The 20,713-nt window shown below is 50.6% G+C and overlaps 1 protein-coding gene across 1 annotated transcript in view; it reads left to right on the top strand.

The window, feature by feature from the left end:
* The first annotated feature begins 19,261 nt into the window (after window positions 1–19,261).
* The window catches only part of LOC133360030 (transforming growth factor beta-2 proprotein-like), a 34,574-nt gene continuing 33,122 nt past the window's right edge, over window positions 19,262–20,713 (top strand). The window contains exon 1 of the mRNA XM_061578602.1: window positions 19,262–20,354. Coding sequence (XP_061434586.1) covers window positions 20,021–20,354 — 334 coding nt within the window. The 5' untranslated portion in view covers window positions 19,262–20,020. The remainder of the gene's footprint in view (window positions 20,355–20,713) is intronic.

Here is a 20,713-nt window from a genome sequence, read left to right on the forward strand (position 1 = left end):
GAGAAGAGGGCAGACACTAAGCTGCGTGTTGTTCAAAACAGAGTGCATTACTGTAAATGTTCAAAGGACACCTGTGCAAGAACTATTCTCTGACACAATGCAGGTGAATGACAGCATCCGAGCTGTTCGTGATTTTACAACGACGAAAAAAAAAACCGCCTGTTGTGAATTCCCCCTTTTACTAAAGAGTCGTCATGCAGTCACGTTAGATTCCAGGAAGCCAAACGCGCACCTACAACTCGGGCGTTTGAACTTGTTCCAATAGACGTTTTAGTGCTGGCTAAGGGGGCGGCTTGGACTCAATGGTGGGTGTGCACCCGTGTGGTCGCATCAATGCGCTTAGAAATCCCTCATGCAGGTGTTAGATTTCCCATTGGCCCGGTGTCCCATTCTTTTCGGAAAAGAGCAATGGATCTCACACGGACACACACAAATACGGATACAATGATTACCTACCCATTAAGGCTTACAGACTGTTTGGTGCAAGTGCTGTTAGCAACCGACTGATAATAGCGGCGGGGCGCGTACGGCGACGCACGCCATGCAGCATCAGTGCTGGCCGCATTCACCTCCTGAGAACTGATTGATATTCGCAGACTCTAGAATGTATTCTACAGCTTGACAAAAGGCAGGCGGAGGGGTAAAGTGTGGGTACTACCACTTCTTCCAAGTGGACCTGTATATATGAATCCCATAGTGGAGGCCTTTCCATCAGGCGGTGCCGCGAGCAAGTCATTGCAGGGCTGCACCTTTATCATTCAACTTTTTCGCATTACATGCATGTTGTGGATCGTGCTTGTAATTATACACTTTGGGCGTGGAGTGTGGGTGATGCAGAGAGCATCATGTTCTCTGTGAGATTTCGTATGCATGCTTCTATACTTGATGTGCACGACACAATCACTGAGCTAGCAAACAAGACAAAGATCCACTCTTGAGCCCCATACACTTGTTGGGACTGTTAGAGAGCACCTACTAAGGCTAACACAGCACACAAGGGAGTGATATGGTCAGCACAATGCCCAGCCACCCTCATCTCTCTACATTGCTAATGATTACTGCACCAAGTATTAATTAAAGGCTGAATTGACCAATGGAATGCCCAAGACTTGTAAAATACCACTTGGCACTGTTGTGGAATGACTGGGGGATCGAATCCAGGCCACTGAGATTCTGAGCGCAGCAGATATGTGAATGCACTGTGAGTGTGGTGACACAAGCATCGCATTTGACACAGAGATGGGGTATGTCCTCAGAAGGATGTACAGTTAAGAGGGCCATGGCAGATTTTGCCTGGGGCAGATATGGCAGCCATTTTTCAAGAGGGCCACCATCCGTTTAATTGTTTCCCTTAATCTGGTAGACTCGGTCTGCTTGTGGGGTTGAAAACTTCATTAAATTGTATTATTTAAATAATACAGTAATTGTACAAGGATCATATGAGATAATATCATTGATACATTTCGTATTCTATGGTTTAAACATATGAAATGTGACAATGTATGGGGCAAAAGCACACGTTTATATCCATCAATTACAAAAGTATTATGGGACCTTGGGGGGGGCTGGTTCGAACGTTATGATCCCCCGGGGCCCCACCCCTCAGGGAGGGGTTGGGTATAAAAGGCAATGTTCAAAGGGCTCAAGGCAGTTATGTTTAAGCTAAGGGAAGAAGATTGAAGACGTCTTAGATAGAGCCCTGGACTCCCCTGGTTCGATGTCCTTTTCAAGGCCGGACAGGATTGAGCCAGCGGCGTGGTCCCGAAAGCCAGAGCCGGTGCTCTTGTAAGAGCTGGTCTGGAACTCCGGGTACCGGGCCCGACTTACCAGTGTCGGGCCAGTTAGCCTCCCCTAGCCCATTAGTGGAGGATTCGGTGCTAGGACAGAGTTAGCTAGGGGTGTATCCCGAGTTATACGGGTGAGGGGGCCGATACCCCCTCGAGTGTGTATATGCCCACTGTCATATTGTGAATAAACATACGTGTGCCTCAACCTCGGCGTCAAGCGTCCTCACCGGTACTTCAACTGGTGTCAGAAGTAATTCGAACATGGACACGCGGAAAACAGCGCGGGCCAAAGTACCGCAGGAGGAAGACACTGCCGAGATCGTCGAGCCCGAGACGGCTCCACAAGACAAGGTGCAGCCGGGGCCTGACGCCTCCTTACCGGGGCATCGAAATGAAGAGGGGCCGCAGCCAGACGTGTTACGGCTGGCTCACGGGAGGCTGGCGGAGCTGCTGTATGCCGCTGCCGCCACGCTGGAGACCATCACGCGACTAGGGGCCGGTGATCCAACACGGGGCGAGGCGAGCCAACGACCAGGGCGCCTTCCCGCCATTTCGGAGCAGTCCGAATTTGAAATTCCCGCCATCGACGCTACAGCTGTTCGGGGCGTGGCCAGCCTAGACATCCGCTCCGACATCGCCGTCGCTGAAGCTGCAACGTCATCACAACCGCGACAGGCGATCCCATCGGCCGCTTGCACCGATGCACAGCCGAGTGGTGGTGACATCAGCCTGCGGGAGTCTACAACGACCGCTGCGCTTCATCAGAGACTGCCCCCGCTGAAGGAGTTCATCGGCGCGGAGGGGGACTGGGCCGGTTTTCGCCGACGTTTCTTCGCCCATCAGGAGATGGCGAAATGGTCCGATGAGGAGGCTCTCTGCGCGCTGCCGGCGCTCCTCGACGGCGACGCGCTCGCCGCCCTCACATCGGCGCCGAGAGAGAAGCGGTCTACGTTACCGATGGCACTACAGCTGCTGGGCGGGGTCTATGGACCATCGGCTGAATGCCGACAGCAATTTTACGACCGCAAGCGGGGTGAGAAGGAGTCGCCCCTAGCATATCGGACGAGCCTCCTGGCGATGGCTAAGTCGGCCTTCCCTCGTATGGACGACGACGGCATCGACGCTATGGTCACGGAGAAAATCCTCCTCCTGGCAGACGACCTTGACATCGCTGTGGTCGCGCAGGAGGACGCGGAGATGACATCGCTCCAGGCGGCAAGGCTCCTCCACGCCAACCTCCTATCGCTCCGGCGGAAAGCCAGCAGGGCATCGGCGGGGCGTGCGGTGGCTGCAGCCACCCTTCCGACGGAGGAACTCTACGCCGTCGACCACCGACGGCAACAGGCGACGGGAGCACGGTCGGGCCGAGACGGGTCGGGCCGTTCCGACCATCCGTCACCTCCGACGGCGCTCCCGCGGTGTTTTAACTGCGGCGTCCGGGGCCACGTCGCCTCGGGGTGCCGCTCTCCTCGTCAGCGCGGGACGACACCTCAACGGGACGACGGGCCTCATCACAAGCTCCACCATCATAACCCGGCGAGTCGCGGCACCCCACACGTTTGGCCCACACACACGCCCGTCACGCACTCAAACACCGCAACGAGAGGGGGGCCGATATCGCGCACCATCGCACCATCACGCACCACTCCGGGTACTCATATCGAACCCGGCCAGTGGTCCGTGCTGGCCGATCGTGTGATAGCCGCATCGTCGGGGTCGTCGGCCGTTGTGGGGCACATCGACGGGGTTGAAGTGCGCATCCTGGTCGATACGGGAGCATCGGCGACCATTATTTCGGAGTTAATTTACAATATTCTCCCTGTCCGGAGCCGTCCTTTGATGCCTGTTAACGTACCATTCTATGCGGCTAACGGGGGCTCACTTGGCATCATCGGACAAATTCGTGCCCAAATTTGTATTGGGGAAATTAAATTGTCTGGGCCGATTTTTGTTTCCTCCTTCCTGGCCAAAATGCCGATTAGGATATTAATCGACCAGGGATGTATTGAGCTCCCGTCGGGCAGACGCATGGCGTTTCTGCCATCGCCAGTTACGACTCGGACGGCGTTCGCGACGGTGCCGGCATTCGTAGAGAGAACGGTGCGCGTCCCTCCGGGGGCGCAAATGTTGATTCCTTTGAAACTTCGGCGGCCCTTCGCTAAGGGTATTGGGGCCCAAGGGGTTCTGTTGGGGCCGTCTAGGGCCGGGGTTAGTGGACCTCATTTACTTCCGGCCCAGACCATAGTTAGAGGGGACGGTGAACCCTTCATCGCGGTCCTCAATGTGGGCTCGCAGACGGTGGTGGTCCCACAGGGGACCGTGCTTGCTCACGCAACGCCGGTGCCATGTGAGGAACCCGTCGCAAATCACGTCAGCGTTGTCCCTGCGTCGCGACCGCATTCGGACAGCGATGAAGGGTGGCTCGAGGCGCTTTGTGCGGGATTGACGGACCTGTCAGATTCAGAGCGTCAACAACTTAAAACACTACTGCGGGAATTTTCCGACGTTTTTAGTCGGAATAAATACGATTTGGGTTGTACTCACCTGCTGCGTCACCATATTGACATGGGTGACAGCGCGCCAATTCGCCAAAATCCGTTTCGTTTGAGTCCCGCCGAAAAGGACCATGTCAAATCGGCTATTGATGACATGTTGGCCGCCGACATCATTTCTCCGTCCACCAGCCCTTGGGGAGCGCCGATTGTCCTGGTTAAAAAGCAGGATGGATCGTTGCGGTTTTGCGTAGATTTTCGGCGCCTTAACAAAATTTCGGTTGCCGACGCATACCCGCTCCCTCGGATGGATGAATCGCTGGACGCCTTGGCGGGAGCGCGATTCTTTTCCACACTCGATTTACTTTCGGGATTCTGGCAGCTTCCTCTGGACGATGATTCAAAGCCTAAAACTGCTTTCCGTACACCGCATGGCCTGTTCCAATTCAACCGGTTGCCGATGGGCTTACACTCAGCGCCGGCAACTTCATTGGGTTCGCGTCAGTATTACCGACGGTTCGTCGCTGATTTTGCGACAATTGCAAAACCCCTGCACGCTTTAACATCTAAAGGGGTTCGGTTCCACTGGGGTCAAGAGGAGGAGGCTGCTTTCTGCTCCCTTCGGGACGCCCTGGTAAAAGCCCCTCCCTTGGTTTACCCAGATTTTTCTAAACCCTTTTTGCTCGACACCGATGCGAGCAACACGGGTATTGGGGGTGTGCTTTCCCAGGTGGTTGATGGCGTGGAACGGGTGGTTGCGTACGGTAGTCGGGTGTTGTCTCCTGCGGAGCAAAGATATTGTGTCACCCGTAGGGAACTGTTGGCAATTGTCTATTTCATCCAACAGTATCGCCCATATCTGTACGGTCGGCATTTCACCGTCCGCACAGATCATGCGGCACTACAGTATGCCCTGCGAGTTCAACAACCATCGGGACAGTTGTCTCGATGGTTGGAGGTTCTCCAGGACTTTGATTTTGAAACCACCTACCGTAAGGGCGTTCGCCATACGAATGCGGACGCTCTGTCGCGCATGCCAACCACCTCCGAATGTGCATGCCTCCTGGGGTCGGGACGTTGCAGGCCTTCAGGGGACGCATCGGTTCTGGTCTTGGCAGCCACCGACGACGACGAAACATTAGTTACTAATTCGATCGAACAACAGGGAAGAGATTCCCTGTTGGGGTTGCCCGTCGCTGAATGGGGGCGCCTCCAAATGGAGGATACCTCCCTCCTCAGGTGGCGTCGTCGCGTCGGGGGTGCTGGGCGGGTGAAGGGTGATTCGGATGCATGGGAAATGGTGCAAGGTCTGCTGATGCATTGGGACGGCAAATCCCAGCGACATCGGCTGGTGGTCCCTTCTGAGTTGCGAGGCAAGGTGGTGTGGGCCGCGCATGAGCGCCTATTACACCTGGGGACCCAAAAGACTCTTGCACTGCTACAACTTGATTTTTTTTGGCCTGGTATGACGAGGGATGTTGGGGATCTATTGGGATCATGCCCTCGGTGTGCGCAACGGAAACCGCCGGCGCGGGAGTCTAACCCGCCCTTGCAATCGATCAAAGTGTCCAGAATAAATGAGCTTGTCGCGCTGGACATTTTGGGCCCATTTCCCGCCACCCCCAGGGGCAATAGGTATTTGTTGACAGGTGTCGAGTATTTTACGCGCTGGCCTATGGCCTGGCCCCTTGCCAACCAGTCGGCAGCAGCCATCGTGGAGGCCTTTGTTCAGGGATACGTCCTGGACAAAGGTGCTCCGGAGCGGCTGCTGACCGACCAGGGCAGAAATTTTTCCGGTAAATTACTCAAACAAGTCTGTGACCTCTTAGGCACGAAGAAAATTCGTACCTCCCCGTATCACCCGCAAACTGACGGAATGGTCGAGCGCCTGCATCGCACCATTACGTCAATGATGTCACAGCAGGTCTCGGACTCACAGACTGACTGGGACCTGCATATTCAAGGGGTCTTGGCGGCATACCGGATGGCACCCCATGCAGCTACGGGATTTTCCCCCTTTTACCTCATGTACGGTCGCGAACCCGACCCGCCTGTTCGCGCCCAGCTGCAGATCCCCGACCCGCAAGGGAAAACTAAATTGGCTGACCACGTCAAATTTAATCTGGCCAAATTAACAGAGGCGCGGGATGCTGCTATGCTAAACTCGGACCTCCGTCAAAAGGCGAATGAGCGCCTCAGGCTGGGTCGGGCGCACGTGATACAGTGGAAGCCGGGGGACAAGGCATGGTTGCACTGTCCCCAAGTGCCCCTGGCTACCTCCCCTAAGCTGGCGCGGCCGTGGCGGGGCCCTGTGGAGGTGGTCGAAGTTTTGCGACCACAGTGCGTGCGCATTAAATGGGGGAAGCGGCGATGGTTCGTGCACCCCTCTAGGTTAAAACCCTTCGTTGCGGTACACAAACCCACTTCACACATGCGTGGCCAAACGTGTGGGGGGTCGACCGACTCACTGGGTCCGTCTCCGTCGTTCTCACCTAATGCCTTGCCGGCCGTGCCACCTCCAGGTGCATCAGGACTGACGGGCTCACGCCCGACCACCCCTCCTGGGGATACCGACGGTCGCGCGGCATCGGATGAGGTCTCACTCCGGGACGGACAATTGGCACCTGAGGGTCCGCCACCCGGGGTTACCCCGTGTGAGGGGCCCGCTGCAAGGACGCGCGCAAAAATGCGCAGACTGTTATGAGGCCGGAAGATATGTACATATGTTGGGTTCATTGTGTGTTGTGTGGGTGGTGTGTTCCCTGCCCATTGAAATGTACATACGTTGGGTTCACCTGGTGTTGTGTGTATGGTGGGTTCCCTGCAAATTGTATATAGGTTGTTTTTTTTTACGGAATTCGTATTTATTCAAGGAGGGGTGCGTCGGGTTGTTTTCTCTTCTTGCTGTTGCATTTTGTTGTGTTCTTGTTGCTGTTCTTGTTATTGTTGAAAAATAGTGAGGCACACGCGCGGTCAAGGTGTAAATGCACTTTTATTGTCATTTATGTATGTTGGCAGCCGGGACGGCTGCAAGCTATGCGGGGGGGGTGATGTAGGGGTGTTAAAGAGAGGGCCCGTTATGCATGGCAGCCTATGGAAAACAAACACAGTGGGCGGGGCTACGTAAGTGCACGAGCAAGTGCCCTCTACGACGTCCGAGCCAGACACCCTGGGGGGGGCTGGTTCGAACGTTATGATCCCCCGGGGCCCCACCCCTCAGGGAGGGGTTGGGTATAAAAGGCAATGTTCAAAGGGCTCAAGGCAGTTATGTTTAAGCTAAGGGAAGAAGATTGAAGACGTCTTAGATAGAGCCCTGGACTCCCCTGGTTCGATGTCCTTTTTAAGGCCGGACAGGATTGAGCCAGCGGCGTGGTCCCGAAAGCCAGAGCCGGTGCTCTTGTAAGAGCTGGTCTGGAACTCCGGGTACCGGGCCCGACTTACCAGTGTCGGGCCAGTTAGCCTCCCCTAGCCCATTAGTGGAGGATTCGGGGCTAGGACAGAGTTAGCTAGGTGTGTATCCCGAGTTATACGGGTGAGGGGGCCGATACCCCCTCGAGTGTGTATATGCCCACTGTCATATTGTGAATAAACATACGTGTGCCTCAACCTCGGCGTCAAGCGTCCTCACCGGTACTTCAATAGTATAACATACTATTAAATGCATTGTTTCTGGAACGGGACGTAAGTCCAACTTTATTCCTGTCGATTCCAAACATGTTGTTTGGCATGTACACTAAACACGGGGAATAGCTTTAAAAGTTGTACCATCTCCTGTAGATGTAGATGCCACTGGTTCTTCATGTGTTGCAGATACTAATGCCACCACCGTCATCTATTGCGCGGCGATTGAACTTACGACTCTCAGTCCGAACAGCCATCTGGGCATACGGACAGATTTATTCGTATCTCTGAAAGTTCGTAAGTCGAATGTTTGTAAGCAGAGGAGTCCCTGTACAATGACCACTGGGCAGTGGTAATGGAGACCTCACTTACGTCAGATGCACTGTTCCCTGCAACAGCCCTTCTCGCAATTGCAGGGCATTAACTCGACGGCAAATTTCCGTAGCTCCCGGAGGGAGTTGTCCAGCTTATTTCCCATGAGACACTCTGTCAATTTCGTTCCATCGCCACTCAACTTGGAAGATGCAAGCTCAGCAGCCGCGATCATCACCTGGGACCAACAGCAGCGAACGGCCTGACACGCAAAACTCTCTTCGTGTGCTTGATGAGTTTGATCCATTTGTCGGTAGAAGGCTGTCAAGTGCTCCTACTCTTCTGAGTGAAGAGCTCTCAGCGAGTCTGGTTTACACACTCCTGCCTGCTGGTACGGTCATACAACAAGACCACACGTGGACTCTGGCGAAGCTACCAAAAGCACATAATGCTCGAGTTCCTTTGCTAAGTGTGCCGAGGTTGAGCCACAGTGATGAGTGGCACCTATCCAGTTGCCTATTATCACTGGTTGGCGTGCAAATAGCCAACTCTTCAATTTGTCTAACGATGTCTTTACCGTGGTCGTGACATTAATTATCTGACCACAAAAACATCGGCGGACAGTCGGCTGACACCACCTCTGCTGCCTGTTTTTTGGCCAGCTTTTCGACTTGTCTAACTGTGCTTTGAAGTCAACATTTCAACGGATGAAGGACATCTTTTAAAAAAATGGTTGCCACTTCAGCTCCAAGAAAAATCTGTGATGGCCCAATAGATAAAAAAAAATCATTGGCCATATCCTAGCTGCATGCCACATTTCATGCTTGTATCCCCAAACCCACAGTACCCCCTGGTATTTCACATATCTGCTGCACGATGTAGCACAGAGTACAAGTTATTATTTCTAATCTATCCACACACAGGACAGCCTTGGCACACGAAGACAAAGATCCCCCCGTTAGCCAGCACCTACGAATGCCGACACAGCACACGAGGAGGTGGGTGACCAGCACCACACACGTGCACATCTACACACATCTGCACACGTATCCCCACGGGGCAGTTTTTAAACACACATGGAGATGCACGCGCGCACGTGCACATACATGGCAGCCTGTATGTGGACGGTGGTTATCCGTCACGAGGCAGATAGCATGGGCCAAAATACAACATCATCTCGAGACATTTCACACAATCATGATGGGAAACATATGCGAAGAAGCAAAACAATAAGCACTGGGAATTTGGTGTTGGGACAATACTGTAGAGGCTTACACAACACGATCAGCGTTTGGGGATTACATTGGACAGGGCGTTGCGGTTGGCAAAGAAATGGACTCGTTCCCCATCGCAAGATTGCATTCTTTATTTGAAAGACCAATAAATGGCAATGTGATCACGACAAAAACAACTATTAAAGTTACGCCACTTTTAAATGTTTACAAATTAACTTTTTGGAGGGAATTAAGCAAACTCCAAATGCCTGCATCGCCACAAAAAAACACATGTTGTATGCTTCGCAAGCAGTGTTTACGCATGCAGTATGTAAGTATGCTGTAAAATCCTGTGAGGCGGGCGGGAGGGGGAAACACAGCGCACACGTGTTGGTAATTAACTTCGGAACCTACCATTTTATTTCGGTATAATTTCGCTTTTGGAATCCAACCCTTACCCACATCCCACTCACCCCCCCCCCCTCCTCCGCCTCTCCTTTGCCTCCTCTCAGCTCCGATCATATCCCCAGCCCGATGGTTTGTGTTGTTCAAGCACAACGCCGATGTCATAATATACATTGCTGCCTTGCTGCCTCGTGTGTTTTTTCGGGTCGTGGAACCATCCCAAGACTATTCGAAGCTGGGACTGACACAGTGGGTGCACTTTTTTCCCCCTCTCTCCAAAAGTATGTTAATCGCAAAACGATTCTGGTATACAACACTAAAGGGTACGAAGGAAGGTGGGGGGGGGGGTGACATCGGCACAACGCACACATTACGGATGAGCGTGCAATGGAAAAACCTGTCTCAACCGCACGTTTCAATAAAGTGTCAATACACTCTACGACCCTGTGGTGTTTTCCAAAGCTCTGATAACCCCCTGTAATCGTGCGAGAATTTACGTGCACCCAAAAAAGTGCAATCATTTCTGTTCGCCACACCTGGCAATGGATAATAGGTTTAAAAAGCAGAGACGTGACTCTGCAAGGCTATGCGGAGTCTAATAACCTGCCTAATTTGAAAGCCTGGCATAACAAGGAGGGGTGTTCTTTCATAGCCTGTTTTTTTTCGGTTAATTTCCGCTGGGAGAGTGGGAGAGTGTGTGTGTGTTAGCAGGGCACATGAGCTGGGGGTGTATCGAGAACCAAGCTGATTCCTGGAAGGCACGGAGGAAGAGGAGGGGGGTTGGGAAGGTTATTTAAAGAAATAAGAGATAGGAAACAAATTGCAACATAAAAAAAGTAATTGAATAACGTTTGCCCAATTACTGCATGTACAATAATACATCCGTCCGCACGACGCTGTTGGTAACTTCGTTCGATTCGCAATCGGAAGGTTGAGAGTTCAAAGCTTTGTCAGAGGTTCATGTAGCACACGACATTCCTCCAGGGGGTGAATACAAAATAGTAGTTGAAAGTTGTCAGAAATCAACAATTGCCGTCCTGTGGAGCTGATTGGCCCTGGATTTTCTTCAGCTGCCACGAAGATGAGCGCTGCACCAATGTCCATTTGAGCAGGAAGACAATTTGATGACCACTTTGTTGTTGTAAGCACGTATCATTTATCAACAGAACTGTAATGTGCGTCTTCTTTCCTATGGCTGCTGATGTAGATGCAGAGTAACAACTATAATTTCACATTTAGGTGGTGAAGCCCAGACAATCCGCGTCAGGGGCAGCCGAGTGTATCACTACGATGCCTCCGTCGAATTCGTGGATGGGGGCATTGGGTCGTTGTACGTTGTGTATGGTCTATTTCATTTTCCATTTGTGCATCAGGTATCCGCATCTGCCATGGTTTGTGCATCTGCCGTTTGCAAACAAATGTACGTATTATAATTGTGAATTCGTTCATTATCATCCAGTATTGTCTGTCTTTTAAATACATGTATCACTACTGCACTACTGCTATTACTCTTCTGTCAGCTATCATCATCAGCAACAGTGGATCTATTCATTGCTGGATGATAAAAAGTATATATATATCCAGGAAATAATTGTTGGGTTTTAATAAACTTTCTGGTGGGTTGTGCATTTCGATATTTGATCAACTCCATATTTAAGGAGTCTATTGCATGTGGGAGGAAACTTGAGTATATGGAGAAAACCCGTGAGGGATTATCGCTCAGAGGTCTGCACAGACAGGTTCACTCGGAATCCATTTGCTGTACTGCCTACTCATTGCCACTTGGCATGTCAGCATGTTTTTTTTGGACTTTCACAAATACATCTGTTCCGGCATCGCCTGCTTTTCCAAGCGTTGGAAAACAGGGCGTGACTTTTTCGAAGTCTCTCACATTGCTCCACGCACGTGTCCGTCGACCCGATCATGATTACCGTCTGAATTCATCTTGCCATGCAGAAACCGTCTTTCACTGCTGACCTGCAAGACAGAGCGTTTTTACTCATCTTACACACCACCCCCCCTCCCCCCTTGTGCTGTTAAACTCTGAAACTCATCACCCTCCGCTGCCCTCGAAAACTGATTACGACTTGCAGTCTTTCACGCCTGCGGTCAATCGCTTCCCATTTTTGGATCAGTGCATCTCGAGGCGGCGATTGTGTTCGCAATGGGTCTAGACGTTTCGTCAGCGACTTTTAATATAAATAAATGAAAGGCGTTGTGGGTCGGGGATTATGAGACTTTGCCGCAACTCCTACCGAAATCTAACTCTATCTCTCGCTGTATTCTTTTAACGGTTGCCATAGCCCTTTGCTTATGGAGAGCGATGTTAATGGTCCTTCAAGCCGAACACTAAATTTGTTGGCAACGAACTAGGCTTTTTTTGCCTTTGATTCCTCTGGGTTGAACGAAAGAGCGGTGGGTTTACGAGTACAGACCTCGCAATTCCGCTTAAAACAAATTTCCCTGAATTGCCAAACTGATATCCCCTTTGGGTACGCATACACATAGCGCCGTATATAATGTTCACGCGCGCAGACTCCGTCGCCCGCTGAAAGGGGGCTCAAGCTTTTTTTTTTGCAGAGATAAAGTGATGTTGAATATGTATTGACAGCGACATCTATACAGTAGCTCGTGGAATGAGCGTTGAACAGGCAGCGCCTAACCAGCAAGGGAGCACTTTCACAACGAGGTTTCTGCAACGAAGCCCGCTTGAATCGTTTAGCCTGGCAGAGACCAGCCTAATAACTCACACGTGGGCTCCCCCGCTCCATCCTCCAAAAAAAAAACAGCACCACAAACAAGCGCTAACAATTGCATTGATGAATGGCAAGGGCTTAAAATGTTTTGCAGCCTAAAGTGTGCGGTCTGTAGAGTGTCATCAGAGAGTACTGGGGTACAGGACTCTGTTACAGGCTCGAGAACTGAATCTCTTCGAGGCTTTTCACACTCCAAAATGTAACCTCTTAAACGCGTTTCACAATTCACTTTTCAGAGAATGCCACGCTTTATTCTCTAGAACATAAACAACGCTGCAATCAAGTCAAAATGTATCGCCGTTCCAATCAGCAATGGGCTGTGTTCATCTCTACAGTTGTCTAGCGTGTGTTCGTGCTGTACTACCAATGAGCAGTCACTCTGGCTGACCATTGGTCGACTTGTAATATGTCAAAGTCATCGTCCAGGGTAGATTTGCAGCACTCGAACACGATTCCAGCAGGAATAACCCGGGATTTAAATACACAATATTGCATATGTATGATTGTTCAGTAGAAATACCAAGGCAATCTATTGCACAGTTATTAATAAAATATTAACAGAATCAACGGAATAAAAGTCACGATTTCATGGCTTCGCAAGTAAGAATATAGCGTGGCATGGCAGAACATAGGATGATGCAAGTTTGTGAAATGCAGCCTACAGCCCCCATCACATTGCGGGCAAATGTGTGTTGAAGCTGGTAGGAGTGGTGTCAATGATCGGCCTCATTGGAGGAGGCTCATCAAGGATACTGCTGGCCAGTTGTAGGCGTTCTTACTCCAACAAGGGAGTGGTAAAGGACTGACGCTCACAACAATAAGCAGAAGAGCCTGGCATATACATTATAAATAATTGGCACAGTGCAGCGCACAGGTGGTGCATCTGCAATTCATCTGAGTCCGTTAACCCGGACCATCTGCTGTGTCTCTCCCATGACTTTCTGCCACTGACTCTTCGACACTTCACGCTGGCCTCAAAGTCCACTTCGCCTGTCGCAAGCGCCGTGGTGACATCATTGCCCTTAAGCGGCAAGCGGCGGATGTTGTTGTTGTTCGACGTTCAACAATGCTCAAAACCATTCACACATACAATGCACAAAGCCCCCTCATGTAACCGTAGCAGACTGTAAGGGGACGTGCTGCATGGAAGCACCTACTGATGTTAGCACTGCACCAGATCGGTGATGTGGCCGGCAACGCTCTTGGCCGTCTTTGTCTCCCCAACGCTGACGCTTGCACTGTGCATCGAGGTTGAGTTATTTTCAGGTTGAGTCAACCTAGGGGAGGCTCAGGACAGGTTCGGGTAGAACGGGCCAGCGGTGCGCATGGCGGGGAATCGGAATAAAGGTCACCGATATCACAGTGCAATTTATATATATATTGGCGTGCGGCAAATCCCACGAATAAGTGTTATGTGTTTAGCCTGTGTGTGGAGGGAAACTGAAGAACACGGATACAACACATGCGCATGAGAGGGCAACGCTCAAAGCTCCACAGGGATGCGTTCAATGCACAGACACCTCCGATTGGCACGGTTCACTGCGTGCGGAGGCAAAGAAGTTCAGCATAGACACGGGACACACAAAGCAGTCGGTCCCGTCAAGGAACATCAACTCTCGTCGAGGAGCATACAACGATCGCACGAACTCCGGTCATCCTCGCAGCTTTTGGCTGCTGGCCATCGAACAGAGACGGTCACCGCACAGCGCACTTTCAAGTGTGCTTCTGTGGCCGTCTGGAATGCTCTTCCTTCCGATATTGGGAAGCCACTGAAGCTGTGCGCTTGTAAATCTACATTGAAAACGCATTGCTTTTCGTGTTTAGTTTGTTGTCCTTCCGCCACACCTTTGATGAGCACACTTGGCTACGTACCGTGCGAAAAAAGTTCAACATACATACATGCAGCGGACTAAATGTGTCTGTGGACTGCATGCATCACTTTCCCGCTGTCTTCCATCGCAGCCATTGTAGCTCCGCTGTCTACAACACGTGGTGTGGCACCGGTGGTCACTCACCCAACGAATAGTAAGCAAGGCTCGACCCTCATTAGCTTTGAGATGCAATGAGATCGGGCACATTCAGGGTTGCTGTATTTGGCCAAAAAGGCAATTATGCGTGTGGGAAGCAGCTGTACATTGAATTTCACACCGCACTACGATCTCGATGAACCGTGTTTGATTCCTAGCCAAACACAACACGAGTGGCAAGCAGTATTTGAACCTGTCAAGAACCCCAGCTCCCCTCAGTCAACTCAGCATAAAATGCGGGGGCCTGGTACAGTGTGTGCACTTCCAGCAATAGGGGGAATACTGCCGTGGTCGGGAATGTTATGGTCACACTGCCTCTCTGTGTGTGCTGTGCTGGCCTTAATAGGTGCTCGCTAAACATTCCTACGTATTCTAGATTTGAAGCTTTCGTGACTGCAAGGATTCATACTCTTAGGTTTTTTCGGTAAAGTCACGTGGGTAAATTTTTTTTAAATAATAAAATGAGATAATAATAAATGTGATTTAATTGAGTTATTTTCATTAATTATTATTTTCTTTATACATTTTTTTTCCTACGTGACTTTACCAAAAAAACCTAAGAGTATTGCTACGTATTGCCTCTGTGAACTCCCCCCCTCCCCCCCATTAGCACGGTTAGCTAGGTACGGTGCGAAATAAGTTCAACAAAGATACATTTACCTTTCCAAACGTAAGTATGTTATCTAAAGCGAGTCTCCTCCTATCCTCAAACCCATGACCTGTGACTCCTATTATCCATGGCTCTAAATATTCCACATAATGTCCTATTAGACTTAGATAAAAAAAAAAAAAGTCACAGTTTATATTTGCAAATAACACAAATTTGTGATCCAGAAGTCGTGAAAAATGTATCCTATTATCCACAGCAAACGGCGCGTTAAATTAATGTATCCATGTTGAACTTCTTTCGCACCGTACGTAGCCAACCATGCTAATCGGAGGTGCGGGGGAATGCCAACAAACTGAACACAAAAGGCAGTTGTCAAGAAATGAGTTGAGGAGCGGACAAGAGGATCTCACAATAGTGGCCTCATATCCGTGTTTCTAATTCGCACGCAACATTTTAATTCTTAAAGCTCTCTCTCTCTCTACGTGCCACAGCCTTTCTCAAATACGCTGGCGGTCATGGCTTTCCATTCAGCTCTGCCCATGATATTAGTCAGTCTATCCGATTATTCAAATTTCTTAGATGTCCTTAATTTACATTCTTCCCCAGTTTCGTGTACCTCTGCAAGCACGATGCTGTTTACAATTTGGGCGTTGCCATTTGGCCAATGAGGGTGCTGGATGGCATCACGGCACCTCCGATTAGCGTGGTTAGCCACGTTTACGGCGCGAAAGAAGTTGACCCAAAGTGTGATACGCTAGGGCTCACGAGGCACATGCAACTATCTCGAAGCCAAGTGCATTGTGGGGACACAGCATCACCACGTCACCTGCACGAGCCTTGCGGTGGTGGCGCACGCCTGCGATCCAGCATTGTGGAGGGTGAGGGTTGGTGGAACGTTGGGTTGCTCGGTCAATGACCAGGATCAACGGCGGCGTGGTGTATTCCGCAAATATGGCCGACTGTGAGGGTGGGCACAAGCCGGCGTGAGTAGGTTAAACGTTGAGTTTTATAAGGGCACCACGGGGTGACCAGCCCCTCCCCACCCAGACCCCCTAGCCCCCCTTTGTCCAGTCACGTGTCCTGTTGGGTTGACATGACCTCCGTGACACCCGCCTACAGCACCCATAGCGAGCCAACACAGTAGTGACGTCATATGTCCCTACGCTCGTACAGTCCCAACACAGTAGTGACGTCGAATTTCACTACACTAGTAACGAATTGCCATGTTCTGTTTACATGACAAACCTTACTAATTGGCTGTGTCGGGTGGTGGCGGGTTCAACGACACATTTATATTTACGCGATCTAACCCAAAAACCTATAGTATGGATGATATTGGTCGCGAAAGCCGACTATGTGTTAAACTGGATCTCATCTCTTTGGGATAGATTGGTGCCCCCTTGCAAGCATGCGTGGGTTTTCTCCGCGTGCTCCAGTTTCCCTTCCACGTGAATACATGTTGACATATCGAGGACCACAGCTTGAGCAATTGTTGGCACTGTTTTCCTCGCACCTCTGAGTCGCCCTCAGTCTTCAAGAGTGAGATAATACGGTGCACGTTGCAAGTTGAATTCAACGCAAACGCGCCCTGACTCGATCATTGCGTGCCACGTCCGCGGCACGGGTCGGATTCTGCAGTGGAAAAACAACCTGACGCCTGGTGAGCCGCAACCCGGCTGGCTCGCCACGGCCACGGCATGGCTCGGTTATGCAGTGGAAAAGAGGTGTATGTGTCTCGCACGTGGGGGCGCTGTGGCTCATGGGATGGGACACAAGGTGGGTTAAATTAACATTAAAGAAACACTCACAGGCTCGAACTCTGTTTGAGGGATGCTGTTTGCAATGCAAGTAATATAAGTTTATTATAAGTGGTACCGTGTGCAAAGCATATAAACATACTCGCATTGCTGTTGTTTTTACTACCACTGAACTGGGTTGTAAATACGTTTTTTTTAATATAAATATGAGATAATAGCAATGTTTTGAGATCCATTAAAGAATGTTAAAGAAAACATGTTTTAAACAACTTATTTTTAGCATCTCAAAATTGGAGAATGACCCATTTGTTTTCGGGTTATGGTGAAGAGTTATCCAAACGGGCCGTTATACATGTACGGCTGTAAGCACCCCCCCCCCCCCCCGTCCCATCTGTGGTACGGCACATGGTTTAAAAAATATACATATGGGTGATCCATTTACAGATGCTCCATTAAAAATAAGTGAGAAATTATAAAGAAAACAACGGTTTATTTCAATTTCTAAATGCCTCGCATCGGCAATCTTAGCATGTGTAGTCGATCATTTTCCACTGCCCTCTGCAAGATTCGGAACTGTCCCCTTTCACAATATTCAATCGGCTGTTGTGAAGAAAGTAAGGGGCCGTCCATAAATGACGTCACGCGATTTTGGACGATTCCCCCCCCCCCCCTTCGTCACACGACGTCACAAAAAGTCAGACCCCCCCTCAAATATGACGTCACAAAGCTCTGCCCCCCCCCCCCCCCCCAAATGCGTATTTAACGTGGCGCTGCACTCTGATGTTGTAGGAGAAAACATTTATTAAAAAGTCAAGATAATTAAGTCGAACGTGTTGTCTATATTTATTTAAAGTTGCGAATTTTGATGTGACGTCACATTTCTCAACCCCCCCCCCCCTCCATCATCACACATCGCCACAAATGTCTGACCCCCCCCCCTTCCTAGGTGCGTGACGTCATTTATGGACGGCCCCTAAGAGGGGAATTTAGCCCAGCACTGTGGAGACGACGGTTGGCGAATCGCACAAACGCTGCGAAACTCCCTACCCATGAGCGTCGAGGCTGCTATACCCTGGCAAGTCAGGAGACGGCGGTACAGCAGATGTTGACTCCATCTGCGTGAGATAAAGCGTTGCCCCCACTCGCTCACGCATGGGGTTTATCTGGGTTCTTCGATTTCCTCCCATGTGTAAACACTCATTTTTATATATAGAGAGGACAGCAGAGCTTGGGCGATGATTTGGTAGCGTCGGGCAGAGGTCGCAAACGGGTTTTGATTTCTTACCCGTACCCGTACCCAGCCACACCAAGGTCGCAAATGGGTACCCGTACCCGTACCCGGCTGGGTACGGGTACCCATTCCCTACCCGTACCCTACCCGAAATGAGTGACAAACGGTTACTCACCAGTGACTCACGGCCTACCCGTACCCGGCCGCACCAGGGTTGCAAACGGGTACCCGTACCTGACCGGGTACGGGTAGCCGGGTATCGGGTAGGGTACGGGTATCGGGTACCCGGTTGCGACCTCTGGCGTCGGCTTACTTGCCTGGCTACTGCCTTGCCCCGCTCGTCTGTGGTTCAGAATCAGAAGAATTTGTATTTAGGCTGGAAGAATTCGATGAGATATGAAACTCATTTTCGAAGATGTCCATGCCTCTGGTTCTTCATCTCTCGCTCTGCAAGCGTGATGGAACACTGAGCGTCATATTACATGGTGAAATTATTAGAAATCAGTGGAAAAGTTATAAATGGATCACCCTGTATATTACACATACTAGTATCCGTGCGTGTTTGTGCTGGGCCCCACGGTTGGATTTATTCCAACACTCGGGAGTGTTTCTGCTCTGTGAGTTATTCGATGCCAGCTACACTGAATCAAATCTTCTGGATTAAGTAAACAAAAACTTTTATGGAGTGAAAATGTAAAACTAAAACTTCGGGGAAAATCCCTATGCATCTTCAAAACACCTTTTAAAGTGACAATCGGTCACCAAAATCATCCAGCCCTGTTGAAACTCACTTAACAGATTTGTACAAAAATCCTCAAAGTCAAAAAGCCCATCCAAAAATCTCAAGTTCCCCGAATGAAGTTTCTAGATTCACTGGCTAGCCTCTGATCTGGCAACAACTGGCGAGACCACGCGATTTAAAAAAAAAACGCCACACGCTCTCTCCCTCCGAAAGCTCAACTCTGCCACCACCCCATCCACGCACGACTGCAGCATAAAACCCAGCCCCTGCGAGCCTTCTGCTCTGAGTGAAGCGCCACCCTCTCGCAGTCTCCACCCAGCCACGACATCCCAAACAAACCCAGCCGCCTCCTCTCTCTCTCTGCTGCTGCTGAGGCTGCTCAGCACCCCGGTCAAAAGGAGAAATATTCCATTGCCTGGGACCGCCGCTACTCAGCTGCTCAGCAAGGCGGCCGCACACAATGAGTCGCACTATGGCTCAAACCCATGCCTCGAAGACTTAAGCTGCCGGTCAGGGCAAAACAGCGACTTGTATTTATTACTTTCATTATTATCATATCTTAAAAGTGTGGAGTTATTTTAGGGTTTTTTTTTTCTTCTGGAAGTTTTGGATATCTCTCGAGCTTTAGGCTTAACATTAATAAGTTATCCCAACTGAGACGTTAACTTTTATGGAAGTACAAATCAATAGCCTATACACTAGTCACTCTGGCATCTGTACCCTTCACGGATATCGCCGTACATATACTGTAGCACATTATAGACCTCACAATTTGTGAAACTTTACGGCTGATCCACTAAGTTATTTCAAACACTTTTTCTGGCATGACATAGCACCGCAGCCAGCCAGTGGCAATTACCTCGACTGTGATAAAGCCTGACGTATAATTGCAGCAATAGATTTAGCAGGGTTAGCGAGTTGCCTTCCAGCCCAGTTGTGTAAGGGGCCCACTGCATTTTCTGCTGCCTCTATTTCACACAACAAACACTCCACGGAATATAAATAGAACAGCAGCATCAACCGACACGCGAATATAACAAACCGGAGCACCGTTTTCGAGGAGACCATGCATTGTCGCAGCCTCCTCTGCATTGTCCTCATGGATTACGTGCTGCGTTGCCTGTGCCTCTCCTACTGCTCCTCGATGGACATGGACCTGCTCAAGCGCAAGAGGATCGAGGCCATCCGTGGCCAGATCCTGAGCAAGCTCAAGATGACGAGTCCTCCCGACCTGCCGGGCTCGGAGGAGCCGGCCAGCCCCGAGGTGCTGGCACTCTTCAACAGCACCCGAGACCTGCTGGTGGAGCAGGCGAACGCGCGGGCAGCCACGTGCGAGCGAGAACGCAGCGAGGAGGAGTACTACGCCAAGGAGGTCCACATGATAAGTTTGCGACCCGACAGTGAGTAACATCCCACCGGGGTTCCCATTCATTCGTCTCGGCGTCGCAGCAGGGTGGCGACGCGTGCGTGAGAGATGATGATGATGATGGGCTCTCGCGGGCTCTTCTCGGGTGCGTGATAGACGCCAACGTCAAAGAGTGGCAGTGTCTCTGTCCCTGATCGCACGAGCACTGAGCCAACACCGTCGTGGAAATTTTCCCATGGCAGCAGGGGCGAGCCTCTCCATGCCATGGTCGCTCTTGGCTTTCTACAATTTGTGGCGTTTCGGTTTTTTTGTATCAACACCGGAGGAACTTTTTGCTGAGTTGACTCCCGGCTGAGGTTTTAATTTGTAACGTTCTGACTGTGAGTCATGACG

This window comes from Lethenteron reissneri, chromosome 8 (genome assembly GCF_015708825.2).
Source record: "Lethenteron reissneri isolate LAM-NWPU_2019-01 chromosome 8, ASM1570882v1, whole genome shotgun sequence".
Taxonomy (NCBI): domain Eukaryota; kingdom Metazoa; phylum Chordata; class Hyperoartia; order Petromyzontiformes; family Petromyzontidae; genus Lethenteron; species Lethenteron reissneri.